This window comes from Daucus carota, chromosome 6 (assembly GCF_001625215.2).
Source record: "Daucus carota subsp. sativus chromosome 6, DH1 v3.0, whole genome shotgun sequence".
Taxonomy (NCBI): Eukaryota; Viridiplantae; Streptophyta; class Magnoliopsida; order Apiales; family Apiaceae; genus Daucus; species Daucus carota.
Window position 1 is genome coordinate 24,877,105 of NC_030386.2, and position 15,635 is coordinate 24,892,739.

At 34.5% G+C, this 15,635-nt stretch overlaps 3 protein-coding genes across 4 annotated transcripts; 2 read left to right on the forward strand and 1 right to left on the reverse strand.

Moving 5' to 3' along the window:
- Positions 1–213: 213 nt before the first annotated feature.
- Positions 214–3,475, reverse strand: LOC108226428 (protein KINESIN LIGHT CHAIN-RELATED 2). Its single transcript, XM_017401385.2, has 3 exons — positions 3,156–3,475; positions 807–2,724; positions 214–689 (listed from the first exon to the last, which is right to left on the reverse strand). Exons 2-3 carry the CDS (start codon positions 2,711–2,713, stop codon positions 482–484), a joined length of 2,115 nt encoding a protein of 704 aa, XP_017256874.1. The 5' UTR covers positions 2,714–2,724; positions 3,156–3,475; the 3' UTR covers positions 214–481.
- Positions 3,476–4,323: 848 nt separating this feature from the next.
- On the forward strand, positions 4,324–11,359 carry LOC108224957 (uncharacterized). 2 transcript variants are annotated; one of them, XM_064080486.1, is made up of 10 exons: positions 4,324–4,538; positions 4,636–4,738; positions 6,498–6,587; positions 7,241–7,370; positions 8,424–8,540; positions 8,640–8,690; positions 9,535–9,581; positions 9,750–9,854; positions 10,700–10,754; positions 10,959–11,359. In XM_064080486.1, the coding sequence occupies exons 3-10, from the start codon at positions 6,498–6,500 to the stop codon at positions 10,973–10,975; spliced, it is 612 nt and encodes a 203-aa protein (XP_063936556.1). In that variant the 5' UTR covers positions 4,324–4,538; positions 4,636–4,738; the 3' UTR covers positions 10,976–11,359. The 2 variants fall into 2 exon arrangements, with proteins under 2 accessions (XP_063936556.1, XP_063936557.1); XM_064080487.1 differs by having other exon boundaries at positions 4,399–4,538; positions 4,643–4,738; positions 10,959–11,111.
- A 1,002-nt stretch (positions 11,360–12,361) lies between these two features.
- On the forward strand, positions 12,362–15,603 carry LOC108227360 (formate dehydrogenase, mitochondrial). The gene is made up of 6 exons (XM_017402462.2): positions 12,362–12,709; positions 13,456–13,627; positions 14,163–14,703; positions 14,807–14,931; positions 15,107–15,219; positions 15,315–15,603. Exons 1-6 carry the CDS (start codon positions 12,617–12,619, stop codon positions 15,426–15,428), a joined length of 1,158 nt encoding a protein of 385 aa, XP_017257951.1. The 5' UTR covers positions 12,362–12,616; the 3' UTR covers positions 15,429–15,603.
- Positions 15,604–15,635: the final 32 nt, after the last annotated feature.

A 15,635-nucleotide genomic window follows, 5' to 3' on the forward strand; every position in this document is an offset into this window, starting at 1 on the left:
AAAAGTCATTAAAAATCATGATACAATACCATCACGTAATTTTGTGCAGAGATAGTTAAATTGTCAGCTATTATTCAGGTTCCATAAATCACTGTTAAATTTGGTGAGAAATACAGAAGTATGTTTCCTCGCTCTGCTCATATCATCATATTCTACATTCAGTTACAAATTACTGAAGAACAGATGCGCAGTTGTTGTATAAAGTCTGGTACAACAACAAAAGAAAAGGAAATTTCACCATTAGAAGCTGCCTGATCAATACTTTCCACCTTTTATTTGACAACTACAAGTTTACAACTTATTATGCGTATACCATAACCATTTTGACACAGAAATTTTATCAACTCATACAATGAGATTACAACATCTCCTTTCTCATCCTCGGAGATTGCCAGTCATCGCCATTTCCAGCCTAAGAGATACTAAACATACGTAACACACAGACTTCGCGTTTAAGCAGAAATTTGGAAATAAATCATGATTACTTGGTTTTTCCTTCTGGAACAATGAAAGAGCTGGCAACAAGTAGCACTTCTAACGATCTTGATTTCCTATTCCTCGACATCCCTGCCTCTTTTAATAACGCGGCTAGTCTCCTCTTTTCATCATCCACATCAGGATGTGCTGTGCCTAGCTTCTCTTCTCTCATCGCGACAACATGTTCCAAGATTTCTATCGCGTCACTCCACCTGGATTCACCTCAACATAATAAAAAAATTTAAGACACCGAACCTTATACACATTCAATCTGCAGATGATAAGGTAAACATATAATCATTTACAGAAAGTATAAAAATAGTAGTAACCTGCCCATTGCATCATAAGTACCAGCTAGATTGCTGTAGACTCCAAGTGTGTCTGGGTGATAAGGTCCATATTCATTCTCCATAATAGTTCTGGCTTCTTCAAACAAATCTGCAGCCTCGTTGATCGAATATACTTGCACACAGGCAAGTCCCATTTGGTTAAGAGCAACAGCAAACATAGAAGATTTCTTTTCTCCAATGGCTCTAAACTTCGAAATAGCACTTTTTAGAGAATTATAAGACTCTGAATATTTTTCCATCATATAGTAAATTACCCCCATCTGGGCTTCAATTCCTGCCACTGTGCTTTGTTCACCTACTTTGCCATCGTATACCTTAAGAGCCTTCTTGAGCAAGTTGAGCGCTTGGTCCAGTTCATTCATAGATTCATATATAGCAGAAACTTCAATCAAGCCATTAGCAATCTCTTCTTTACGGCTACCAGGGGTGGGCTTCATATAAAACCGAAGTGCATTTTCACAGTAAGACCTTGATTCCCTGAATTTCCCTATCTTGTTGTACAAATTAGCCAGACGAATGAAAACCGAGGCAACTGATGAATGCTTCTCTCCTTTCATAGACTTGAACACAGTGAGTGCTTTCTGATAAGCAAAAACAGCCTCATCGTACCTTGCTAAAGATAGATAAGCATCGCCTATGTTGCAATCAATTGCAGCCACATCGGCTTCTTGGCCATTAGCAGCCATAGACATGCTTGCTAGTACGTAATGCTCAAGAGCAGCTTCATGATCACCCTTGGAATCAGAAATAAGTCCCATAAGTCTCCTATCTGCTGCTTCTTCTAAAGAGGCAGATGAGCCATTCTCACGATGGATGTCAAGTGCTTTCTGACAAAGCTTCTCAGCCTCTTCAAATTGCAACATCTGAACATGAGCTTCAGCCACATACCTGCAAGTTTCACCTAAACGAAAGTCCTTTTCCCCTAGCACCTGTTCTTGAATCTCCAAACCTGCTGTATAGCACAGTATTGAATTCTCAATCAGGCCCAGCATCGCATATGTATCACCTAATTGCATACACCCCGTAAATTTAGCAAGTGCATGTTTTTCGCCTTCATCCATACCTGGAATCTCAATGGAGCGCTCAAGAAGCGGAATTGCATCATTGTACTGGCCCATGCTGCAGTACAATGCAGATACAACATGTAAACACATGACATAATCCAAATTCAATTTCCCATCTTCACTTGTCTCAAATGATTTCAGTGCTCGTAGCCCAACATCAAGAACTTTTTTAGGATTTTCCCCAGATGAAACCATATCCCTTGTCTGTTTAAGTAAATAAGGTCCAAGGTATTCTTCATCAAAAGAAACCTCAGCCCCATTCATCGACTTCACTGCTCCGACAGGGGAACTCTTTTCACCTTTCAGGCCATAACCTTTACTTGATGTCTTCAAATTTCGTTTCCCAGAAGGCGGCTTATCCTGAGAAGACCTATTCTTGGTAACAGGTGTTAATTTTTTAGATTTTGCAACAGCAGATCTAGTTTTGTTTTTATATTTCTCATCTGTCTGATCAATTTCTGGCTCGGCCAGATCATTCTTTTCCAGTGCTTTGTCATTCACCATCACAATTTCTTTCGTCTTTTCATCAAAAACATCTCCACCAGCAAGAAAGCGCAGTTCAGAATCAATTCTTGATTCCTGGCCATACGACAGCAAACTATACCGTGACGGCGACTGATCTGAGCTCTGCATGTCATACACATTGTGATAAAGCTGCTCAATTGAATTATTAACAGGTCCATCAATGGATAAATCGATGGAGTCACTATCAGGACTGTGTGTACTCAAAGGACTTCTTGGCGACGCATTAGTACAACCTTCTTTATTAGATTGATAGTGTCCACTGCGTTCACTTGGAGTTCCATCCACAAGTGTAGCCATACAATTCAATTCTAAACATCAACATAAATGTTAGTTAACATATCAAATTAAACTACCAGAAATTATTCATCATGTTATAATAAGAAATTATGCAAAATTCAGATTTATATTTTATGTATCCTTAGTTCTTCCATCCATATAACTCTAGCAATATGTTTCCCTTCACAGCATTATAAGAGTCTGTTTCGCTTTCTTTCTTAATCGCATTTAAATCATAAAAATTAAATTCACTGGACTTAACCGCACATAAAGAATGCAGTTTACAGACATTAAAATGTAAATTACACGAAATCTAAAGAAATTTGAAGAACAGAACATAGAATCTGACAAACAGGCAAGCGGATGTAGAAGTAAAATGATCATGGTACAAACATAAACTTGAGAAGTCATAACAACAACAAAACAAGAGAAGCCAATTAATGCAATGCAATAAATCATGTACCTTAATAACGCGTGGAGAACTAGTGATCCAATGTCTGTGAGTCTCTGGAATATCGAAAGTGAAAGTGAAACAGAGATGAATGTACAATAATTTGTAAAAATAGGAGCTTATATGCAGGGGGAAAGGTGGTTAAGAGGGCAAAATGGGAAACAAGAAATGAAATGAAAAATAATTAAAACGAAACCGTTTGTTTCTTACATAGCATAGGATGAGAATGCAGAAGAAAAAGAAACAAGAGAAGAGAAGAGAAAAGGACGGTGATGATGGGAATGTGGAAGCAAATGAAGGAGACCTATCATCTCCCACCACCCACACTGCCTGGTTTTTGTATTTCCGCTGTCATTTCGATTAATTATTAAATTATTATTTTTAATATTATTCGGGGTGTTATAGACAAGGTATTAGTTGTTACAGTTGGCGCGGGAAAAACGGGATTTCGACCCGATATGACGAGGACGTTAAACTGACTGCTTCCTCAAGCAAAGCTTAGACCCGGACACCTCTCCTCTTAACAAAAAGAATTATAAATTCATTTGTGCAGGTAATTTGATTTTTGGTTGGCATTTTCTTAATTATTTTATAATTATATAATTATATTACTTTCTAACTATTAATGTATTCAAGCATACTAAAAAACAGATAAATTTAGATTAATTTTGGTTCTTTAGTGATATTTAGAGTTCAAAATAATATCAAGGTATTTATGAGACGACTTTACTATTACAACTTATTAAAAAGACTGCAGAAAGGTTAAAAAACGAGACCGGAATTCAGACTGAGTTTCTATACATTTATGAAGCGAGGACCATACTTTGCAAATGTTCGGTTTTAATATCGAAGTATTTAATACCTTTTCCCTAAATTTTTATTTCAACACTATTTTAATTTTGAAATCAAAAAATTAATTCACGAGTTTATATCAAGTATTCTTTAGTTTATATATTTTAATTTGGTTTTTGATACAGAAGAGAAGTGGTAATCAGATAAAAGTATGAGAATCAATTTCATTTTTGACTTTTTTTTTAAATAATTAAATATTAATATTTAATTCAACAATAATCAATGATGTAATATATATAATAACAATAATAATTTTCTTAATATTATTTGTTACTAGAAATAAAAATTTTAATATATTTAAAATTAAACCTATTAATTTCAGCCCTCAAACAGCGATGGTCTGAACTCTGAACCCATAAGTCCATAACCCTTCTCCCGGATTCTACTCAGATAACACACTCTGGCGAACCAAACCCAGACGAGCCCTGTTACTATAGTCTCATGATATAATTAATGTGAAATATTCCTTATAAACAGATTAGGGTTCGTTGCGGAGAATTGCTGGGCGGAGCTGTAAATTGCAGAATCAATATCCGAATCTCGGTACCTCTCTCCCTCACATTCTCTTTGTACGTATGAATATTTGAGTGTATGCTTCATCTCGTCTTGTATATAATTATACTCCTGCTGTATCTGTAAGACAACAGAATCCTCTAGGTGCATCATCACATCCTGCTGCGGAGAAACTACCACTCCCTTAAAGCCATTGTATATCAATCCTCACAAATTACAGACAACATCTGGTATGCCCCCATTTGTTTTCTACATATTGTTTGATGATTTGTTCAACCCATTATTCGTTAATCTTATGAAAGCTCTCTCAATATCGATTCATATGTATTTATTATTTCATGTATTTATTCCACTTGAATTTCATCTTTTATGTTTCTCACTAAGTGTTTGGCTCTTCTGAGATCTCAAGAGGGGGGTTTATAAGCTTATAGTATATCTGTTCCAATAATTAATACTCCCTCCGTCCCAAATTACACGTGGCTTTTATTTTTTGACCAATTAAATTGACTATATTTTCACTCAAATTTTTAGTGAAAAAAATAAGAAAAAATATACCATTGAAAGTATATTTAGTCTATTTTAAAATATAAGTTTCTATTTTCTTAAATAATAAATAAATATATTTATAATATATAGTCAAAGATGTGTCAATTTGACTTCTTGAAAACCGAAAGGGACATGTAATTTGGGACAGAGGAGTATATGTTAATAAATCTCCGGAAAATCGTGGAGTATTTTGTTAGTACTAAACTACTAATGGTTTTGCATAAGGATTAGTTATTATGTGTGCTTCCCAATGACACTTTGTTGGCAGTTACAAGTTCAGATACTTGTTTTTATGTCCTCAGGGATGGTCAGTTACACATCCCTATATTGATCTCCAAAAATGCCTCTGTTAACTCACTATTTATCACAAGTCAATTTGCTCTACTTGCTGATTCAGGGCACTAGTATCAATATTATTGATCTCGAAAATTTTCAACATTGTCGTATTGGTCTTAGTTTGTTAAATATGTTCGTTATATATTGGCATAGTCTGAATACATGAGGTATACTAGTGTATTCTGCAATTTTGTCCAGTACATTGTCAATGAGCTAGAATATACTGATTTCATATTGTTGTCGAACAATTTACTATTTCTAATCCTGATTCCAGACATTGTTACCATAAATTTTGGCTGAATATTATTCTTTCTTAACTTGGTTTTGGTTGATGTTTCTGGGACCCCTATCAGATGTTTTTCAATTTTTATCATCTACTATTCGTTACGTGTGCGTGAGTAGTGGCGGAAGCTCAGGGTATGCCATATATGCACAGATGAGAAAACAATAAAATTCATGGTACTTCTTTGTCATTCACACTGTCACATCTTCTTCTGTAGTTTCCTCAGTAATATTTTCTTCAGAGCAGATCTTCTTTTGCTTGACTTATTATTTTATGTCTGAATGTTCTATTTTCTTTCTCTTTTTTGTTTGTATATACAGATATGCTCACTCTCATGATTGCATTCACAAACCTGCAACTTTTCAGTACAAAAGTAACTTTTGAATTATATATGGATAGTAAAATGGAGTAACTCTTAATTTACTAATTTTTTGAGGAACTTGAAATTTAAATCACCTCCATCAGGCCCCTCAAAAGTGCCTGAAACTTTAGGAGCTTCAAATTTTTCCTCAAACATGTGAAGTGTTACCTGCCTCCTCATTTTAAATTTATAATAGTAAATACGATATCCTCTGTCAGCTGCAAGTATGCTAATGTACTGTTGTTTTTGCGCGCGCGCACACATATATGTGTATATTCAAGTAATAAAAGTATACATAGAGAGCAGATATGAAGAAGTAAAGAAGATGTTGGAGGGGCTACATGTTTTTGTATCTTAAATTAGAGGGTTGCAGTTTTGAATTTCACTAATTCATCTTGTGTAGTATGAACCTATATGTAAACGAAGCACAATAACTCAATATTTAGCCGTGTTGTTCTAATAGATGGCTTTTAGAGGACGAGGACGTGGTGGTAGATTTGGTGGCGGTGGAGGTCCCTGTCATGCAGAGAAAATTAAATTTGAACATTTTCCGGTAGGTACTGACTGTCTTTTGGTGCTCTTAGTATAATTATTGTTCATTTAAGTGTGCGGTTTTCTCATTCAAAAGATATTAAATAAATATTTATGCAATTTACAATGATCAAAATTTATACTTATGAAATATAGCTGAATTTGCTAGCAGTAAATCTTAGATTGATATGGATATGCACAGAAGATCTTGAAAAAAGAATTTACTGGTTGATGTTAAATGTTAGATGAACCTGGTGAAACCCTTCGTATCATCCCCTGTTGATTTGTAATTATGAGGGTTGGGTCGAACATGACTATTAGTTATTACATTAGTTATCTATAATTACCTCAGCTTTAATATTCAGAATCCTGCGGATCCTGTGACTACTAAAGGAACTACCATCAATGTGTTGATTAAACTTTAACTAGCTAAACGTTTCATGGCATTTGTTAATATTTTTTTATTAGAACTTTAGTGTATAGAAATTCTGATTAGGATCTGGTGTGAAGTGTTGGGAGAAATTATGAGACATTGGTGACTACAATTACAATATGCTTTGGTTTATGAAGCTGGAGCAAGTCAAACAAGATAACTTACCAGCATGGATGTGTAGTTAATCAACTCCTAATTTTAGATTTTAGTTCTTAGCTCATTATGCTTTCTAATTTTGATAGGAAATCGATAATTTGCCAGATGTCCAAAATGTGAAAGAAGAACGAGTTCTATTTTTCTGGAGTCACCGGTTGCAAGTATCATGGAAACTTTCTCCATATTATTACAAGGGTGTGGGAAATGATGCTGAAGGTAAGCTTGAACAAAATACTAATTTTTTTGGATATACAGTTTAATACTGAACAGATGAAAAATACATAAATTAGATGAGAGCATAAGTATAAAATATCATCCTATAATTTTTTGTATCGTTCCTGTACATATAGTAAACTTTTTTATAAGAAAATATTTAGTTTTCTACTGCCAAAAAACAATTTAATTTGAATATAACTTGCAAAATGAAAAACAACAGGAAATAGATGGACAGAATGAAAATTAATATTGCTTATTACACCTAATCATAGAATATGAATGGAAGACTAAATATAAGCAAACATTGAGATTCTTCTTCTTTTTGCTAAGCACACATTGAGATTCTTAATTCGTAAGACATAAAACTGTTGGTGAACAACTAGTATTTAATCTTCTAAGACTTTAAACCAAAACACCTAGTATTGTTTGGAATTCAGCTTAATATAAGCTGAATGTAAGCTATGCCTTCTTCTTCTTAGAACAGGCCTGCTTGCCTAAACACATACCGCTATTATTGCTCCAAGAGGTATAGACGTCCTTAATTTTAATAAATTAAAAATTCTGAAGTAATTGCTTAAGCTTCTATGTTTTGTTAGTCAAGAGTCTTAGATATTTAAGAGAAGATGAAGACGAGATCCTGTAAATTTACAATATTAGACTAGTCAAGTAATGATTTCACAATCGAATGAACTTTAGTAAAGATTACAATTTTTTTCTCGTGGTCCCTAAGCTAGTACTACCCAAATCTAAAATGCTAAATCTTGTTCACTCCAAGTAGAAGATAACTACTAACATGATTATCCTAATTCTAGAGTATTCTTAACAATTATATTTTATAAATTTTCAAAAAAAAAAAGAAGTAAATAGTATACAATAATTGATAATACTTTAGCTCTTTGTACCTCATCAGATTATGATAATGCAGGTAATTAATCTGATCATTTCCTTTATGTGGATGGTTGTTGATTCATTCTGTAAACCAATAATTTTCTGTTATTCTTGGAGGTCTGCATATTCATTCAAAGAAGTATTTTTCGCAATTGTTTTTGATAGGCTGTGAAAGCATAGATATTGAAAGGTATTCTGCTAAAGATTCAAAAAAAACCAGGCGTAAGCCCACACTTTCAGACTGCATAAAGATGACTGATGAATATGTTCCGGCAGAACTAGGTGAAGATAATTATCACCACTCACATTTTTTTTGAAATCAGATTTTTATCGGCTATATGTTTTTTTTTTAATTTTAAATTTCTCGAGCAACTGCAACAGCTGTAAGGCACCAACGTGGTCGAAAGAGAGTGCGATGGAATCAGGAGTCAGGTCAGATGAATAATAAATGCCCTAATACCCTTTTCTGTTTGCAGCTTATGTGTACATCTTATTTTTTAACCTTAAATTTCCAAGTAAATTTTATGGTTTTGTATGCTGTTAATGTCTCAATCTCTCAGTCCTTTGAAGATTAAAGTATCCTATAGCAAATCATTTAATAGAATGTCGTGGAGCAGTATTTCTGTAAATCTTTAGTTATATGAAAAAAGATACAACAATCAAGTTTTTTTTTTTGCACTGGAGGACATGTTTCTTTTCCTATCACATTATTACACTTTATCCAACATCCCTGTAATTTTTATCATGAACGAAAACATATAGTCAACTGATGAGCTTGCAAGAAGTAAATGACTAATTTTAGAACCTACAAAAATTTAGAAGCCTATATTAATTTAACAGCGTAATCTAAAAAATGACTTAAAGCAGAAAAAGAGAATTTAACTAAACATGAAATAAAATAAGACAAAGGAAGAATGTGTATAAGTCTCCAGTTGTGTGATACAATTGTTTAAAAGATAAAATAAAATTGATACAATTTAATGACATAAATATAATGGGAATTCTGTGGTTAGCTTCTTGCTGATGGTTGGGTTCTTTAGTTCATTTCGTACAGCTTGTGCTGGTGGAACTTCTATGGCGTCCATGGTGGTATATAGTATATGAATTTCGTTAGTTGTCTATGGAATCGCAATCCTCAGCAATTAGTAATAGCAAAAGATTGCGAGTAACGTAATTCCTGCTTTTAAGAGATTAATAAGTTCCACTATATTAGTTGCAAACAACAAATCTGGGGCTTTTATGTTGAACTAATTGATAGTTTGTTTGCATGTAACAGATATGCAAAAGTTAGATATCTTTGAGAATCTTGAAAAGAAGTCCAAGGTATCTAATTTTCCCCCACCACTAACCTTTATATTATTTCAGTTATTACAGCATGTTGAGCTTCAAATTTAAGAACATTAATTGATGGAGGTTTCTATATATATTATATGATAACTGTCGGTTAACTTCTTGTTTATGCTTTTAATCACTAAAATGACTTGCATAAAGACGGAAGAGGATAAGAAAGGAGGTGATGCTGCAGAAGAGGAGGAAGAGGCGGAGGATGTTGAAGTGGAAGATGAAGAATTCAGCGACGAAGGTGATTATGCTCAGGTAACTGAAAAGTGTTTGAGTGCAATTTATATAATTCTACTAGTATTGTTATTGTATATTAACTGCTCGTACATAATTAATTATTCAAGAAGTGGACCAATTTCTACCACCACTATGCTTGGCAGAAAGCATATATAAAATTCTATATGCTAGACAAAAGTGATGAACTTATTGTTTAGATGAATCTTATGTTTAATCAATTTTTTTAAATAGTTAATTGGTGTTGCAGTAAAAAAGAAAACAAAAATTAGCAACATTTACTTGAAGCAACCAATACACCAAGGTGAAAATTTGTTGGCTGCAAAGCTGGACACCATATCAGCATGACTATATTGGTATTAACTTCCATTCACAGATACAGGAGCGAGAAGATGACCAGTCAACCAGTCCCCTTTCTCTCGCTCTCCTCCACCCTCCCTCTCCCCCCTCCCCCTCCTCCTCCCCTCTGCTGTGAGTCGGGGTGATATGAGGTTAATTATGAACTGTGGGTGTAGCAACCTTGTGGCATCCCTCTCTCTTGTCTCTCTTGTATGCGTGCACATTCTCTCTCCTACTTTCTTTTGCTGTGAGTCGGGTCGGTACCATGTTATTGGTCTGTGAATAAGGTTAATTATGATTTATGAACTTTCGGAAGTTGCAACTCTGTGGCATTCCTCTCTCTTGTATGCATGCACATGCTCTTGCCCACTGAAAATGACTTTCACCTGTAGGCTTGCTTAATGAATAACAATTTACTCTCTTTCCACCCACAGAAAACGAGTAAATTTTCTATATGAATTGACTGCAAAAAGTATCTCCTTTATTTCCTGAAAGTAACAACTTGTGAAATTATGACTTATATGCAGAATATAGATTTTGATGATGATGAAGACGACTTTAACATGGCTGATGATCACAATGGTATGGACTTGTGGCCTTAATTACTTATTTTATTATTACTATACGAAGAATTACATTTTTTGTGTGATAACTTGTAAATAATTTTTTTTTCACTGGAAAATGTTTACACCTGTAACTTGCTCAATAGACTAGAAATAGTTTATCAATGTGACTCGAGGATTAATTGGTTCATGAAAATAGATTTCACATCCTTGTTTGGTGCAGATGAGCCATTTTTTTGAAGATTGCTCGTGTGGATATACATCTCAGCTTCGTGCATAATTTCCTTTATTACCTCCTCGATAACTAGTTGTGGCAAAGAATGTCACTAGAAGGACCCGATATAGTATGGAGGCAACGGGGCGCCTCAGTGACTTGTGAAATATCAGCATACGTGTACTACGATTTGCCTTTTACCCTATGAATTATATGGTAAAATTATCCTATGGTATGGTCAACTGTGATAGAAGTGGTCCTTTTTTATATACTATCAAATCTCCTATATTTGAGGATGTAGACTTGAGGTTTCAGTTATTTGTGCAAGTTTTGAAGTAATTTTCTGGGGTAGGCTACTATTCTTTTTGGTTTATTTATTTATTTATTTTATCATGGCTCGGTTTGTTTCATTCTATTATGGTTTGTTACTTTATTCATTATTTTAAATTTTGAATGGTACGTGACAGAGTGAGCCAACGTTTTATTGGCTTTCACTTTTATTATATACTTCAGGTAATTGACATTTGAAACGTGTCTAGAAAAGTCTGGAGGATCAAGGTAGGAGTTGTATAAAAGTTTTCGTTTCTCAATTGTTAACTATATTATGGATTACTGTTGCAGACTTCTAATCGGGATAAAATAAAATTATTTATAGAAATTTCTTCGACTCTCATTTGCTTGGATGAAAATGATTTTTGTTCGTGAATGTTTATTAAAATTTCGGCCAGATCCTATAAATGAAATGAAATGTATACAATTTGCTTGCAAGACTTCTTGTATGTGTCTCCCCATTAATTGCCACAGGACTAATTTAGTTGCACCTCGAGAATCTCGTTTTCTTAACGGTTCACTTAAATTTATATCCGTCTTCAAAGAAATTGTAAAACATGCTAAATCAATACAGATATTTGGATTTAAATTGTTATTTTGAATATAATGTTTACTGATAATTTATCTAATCTAATAAAATGTAATATTAAAATAATATAAGACTGCGACATATTACTCTGGTTTTATTTTTTTTGATTAAAATCACAGTTTTACTTTCTTTCAACATATAAATTGTTGTTAATTGTATTACTTTTATATAAATTAATTTATTTAATATTTATTATTGTATTAACGTAATATGAATATAGTTCGAATTCGTGAATCGGAAATAATCAGTTAACCTTCTAAGACATGATCCCAAGCCGAGACTTGACACGATTTATCAAAGCTTTTTTCCATTATCGAAGAATTTTAGTTAAATCGGGATATAATCAGTAAATCAATAATATAATTTTAAAAATTAATCAAATCTTTTTAGCATATTAAAATTTTATAACACCGAATATAAATAATAAAAAATGAGACGGGCGTAGAAAACAATAGACAGATATAATTATTGGATTGTAGGATTCATGCATTAGGTACATGTAAATAATAGAGGTGTGCGACTAAACGTTACAAAATCAAAAGCGATCTCTGTTTACTGTTTAGGACAATTCTATCCTGAGTCCTAGACAGACAGAGAGATAGGTTCAGTGGATGTACGAGTGAGTCAGCTCGATATCTCGTGCTATATATTAGGTTCCGTGTCTACCCTTATTCTCTCACTCTCTCGCAAACACATCACTTTTTATTTTGTATTTGGGCTTTGTGATCGAGGATCGGGAGAGATAGAGATGGCGATGAGACGTGGTGCTGCTTCTGCAATTCGGGCCTTGGCTTCACAGCGTTACTCTGCTTCTTCATCCATCACCACTAGACTTTTTCATGTACGTGTCTTCTCTTTTATGTCTTCCTTTTAGTTTTATGAGTACTTGTGAATGCTTGATTTTGATGAATTTAGGTGCTAAATCATACTTTAGTTCACACACTGACGCGCAAATCTCTCTCTCCCTCTCTAGTTTTGCCTGCTTGAATTCTGGTTTTTTTAACTAAAGATCATGCTGAATTGCTGATTCACTTGAGTGGAAATTTTAAATTCAATTTTGGTATTTTTATGTAATTGGAAACTGCAAAACATAGTTGATACATCTTAGATAGTTCAATTTCGACGAGTGAGCAGTGCCCACAAGGGATCGGACTACTTATTTTATTTGTGCAAAAGCACATGTTATAAGTGTTATTGTTTTTGATGCTGGGGTGCTTTTGCCAGATGTCTATGTAAAAAATTGATAATATAATACTTGTAAAAAGGGATTCTCGTGAATACCAGTGGAATCCTAAATATACTTTTATATAAAAAGATAACTCTTTATTAAAACCCTGATGATTTCTCACATGTTTCTCCTTTTACAACTACTATAGTATTTTTAGTATATCACTTGTAATGAGCAAAAACCATACTACGATTACATTCATTGTGTGGTTCAATTGTGGATATCGATGAATGTATCATTGATGCATCCTGCTTCAATATAATATTCAGCAATATAAAAATGTGTACACATTCCCTTTCAGTAATGTTATAATTCTTCTTTTTTCCCTGAGATATTTTTGTTTTCTACTCAATTACCAGGCTTCCGCAGACAGCAAGAAAATTGTTGGTGTCTTCTACAAGGCAAATGAATATGCTTCGGCCAATCCAAATTTTCTCGGTTGTGCTGAGAATGCTCTAGGCATTCGTGATTGGCTAGAATCCAAAGGCCACCAATACATAGTCACTGATGATAAGGAAGGACCTGATTGTGGTAAGACATATTGATCCGATTCTTGAGCTACTTTTTCAGATAAGCTACAACCTGGGTGGTGTTGTCATATTATGGATGATGCAGAAAGTGTTTGGTACTTTGGTTTACTAAAGTCATCATTTACATACACAGATGTGCAATATCTTTAAAAAACAAACAATTTAAAAGATGTTGTCTACATTAAAGAAAAATCTAGTCATAATGTTGTGACAGAGAATCAAAATGATGCACAGTGTTATACCTCTACATTAAAGCTGATGGTGTCATACCTGTAGTTCAGAATCTTCCGTATCATTTTATATGTTCATTTCAATATATTACAATCATTGCCACTATCTCTAGGTGTTATACCTGTTGTTCAGAATCTTCCGTATCATTTTATATAATTGTTGCATAGTGACCTTCATATGAATCAGACTATATGCAATATGTATTAAGTGTTGCATTTTGTTTGTGCTTTTTCTCAAGGTGCAGCTTACGTCGTTCACTGATTAATTTGTAATAAATATCCATTATATGCTTTGCCTGATTTCAGAATTGGAGAAACATATTCCTGATCTCCATGTCCTCATAAGTACTCCCTTCCACCCGGCCTATGTTACGGCTGAAAGGATTAAGAAGGCGAAAAATTTGCAGCTATTGCTCACAGCTGGAATTGGATCTGACCATATTGATCTAAATGCTGCTGCTGCAGCTGGGTTGACAGTTGCAGAGGTTACTGGAAGCAATGTTGTTTCTGTTGCGGAAGATGAGCTCATGAGAATCCTCATTCTTGTTAGGAACTTCTTGCCTGGATACCATCAGGTTATTAATGGGGAGTGGAATGTTGCACAAATCGCGCACAGAGCTTATGATCTTGAAGGTAAAACTGTAGGGACTGTTGGTGCAGGACGTATTGGGAGGCTTTTACTCCAGAGGTTGAAGCCTTTTAATTGCAATCTCCTCTACCATGATCGACTTAAAATGGAACCAGAAATTGAGAACCAAATAGGGGCACAGTTCGAGGAGGATCTTGATAAGATGCTTCCAAAATGTGACATAATAGTCATCAACACTCCCTTAACTGAGAAAACCAAGTAAGAATTTTTTGCCCATGTTGGAACTTAAGATGTTTTGAATATTTGTCCGTACACAATGCAAGAAAATTGTGATTTGTTAATAAAGGTATCTGTAACATAGGGGACTGTTTGACAAAGCTAAAATATCCAAGTTGAAGAAAGGCGTTCTCATAGTTAACAATGCCCGAGGAGCTATTATGGATACACAAGCAGTGGTTGATGCTTGTAACAGTGGGCATATTGCAGGCAAGTTTCAAAGAGCTATATAACATTCTTATAATCCTTAGAGTGTAGACAAATTCTGTTTAGCTATTGTATGTATTCTACTGAATCTGCTTTGCTGATGTACAAATGTCCCTGCTTGAACTATCCACTGTGCATCAACCTCTAATTATGGTTTTTATCTTGGGACCGAATGTAGGTTACAGTGGAGATGTTTGGTACCCTCAACCTGCTCCAAAGGACCATCCATGGCGCTACATGCCAAACCAAGCTATGACCCCTCATATTTCAGGCACCACCATTGATGCGCAGGTCTTGAGATACAGTTCCATCAATGTTAGATTTATGTATATTTTTTTCATGTTGCAACATTTTGCTCACACACGTGTATGTGTATAACTGTGCAGTTGCGATATGCTGCTGGAGTCAAGGACATGCTGGACAGGTACTTCAAGGGAGAAGATTTCCCTGCCCAACACTATATAGTGAAGGAGGGTGAATTAGCACCCCAGTACCGGTAGAGACTTGTTTTGCGGTTTGCGTTGATGGATGTATACTGAGATATCATTCGCCTAAATGTTATGCACCAATAAGTTGTCTCTGTAATCGGAACTTTCTGTTTCTTTCACTAGTTCCCTTTTGTGATGAAACGAATAAACGTGTTCTTTATGGAACTCAAACGAGCTTTTCTGGTTATTATCATGTGTGTTGCCGTTAGTTATCATACC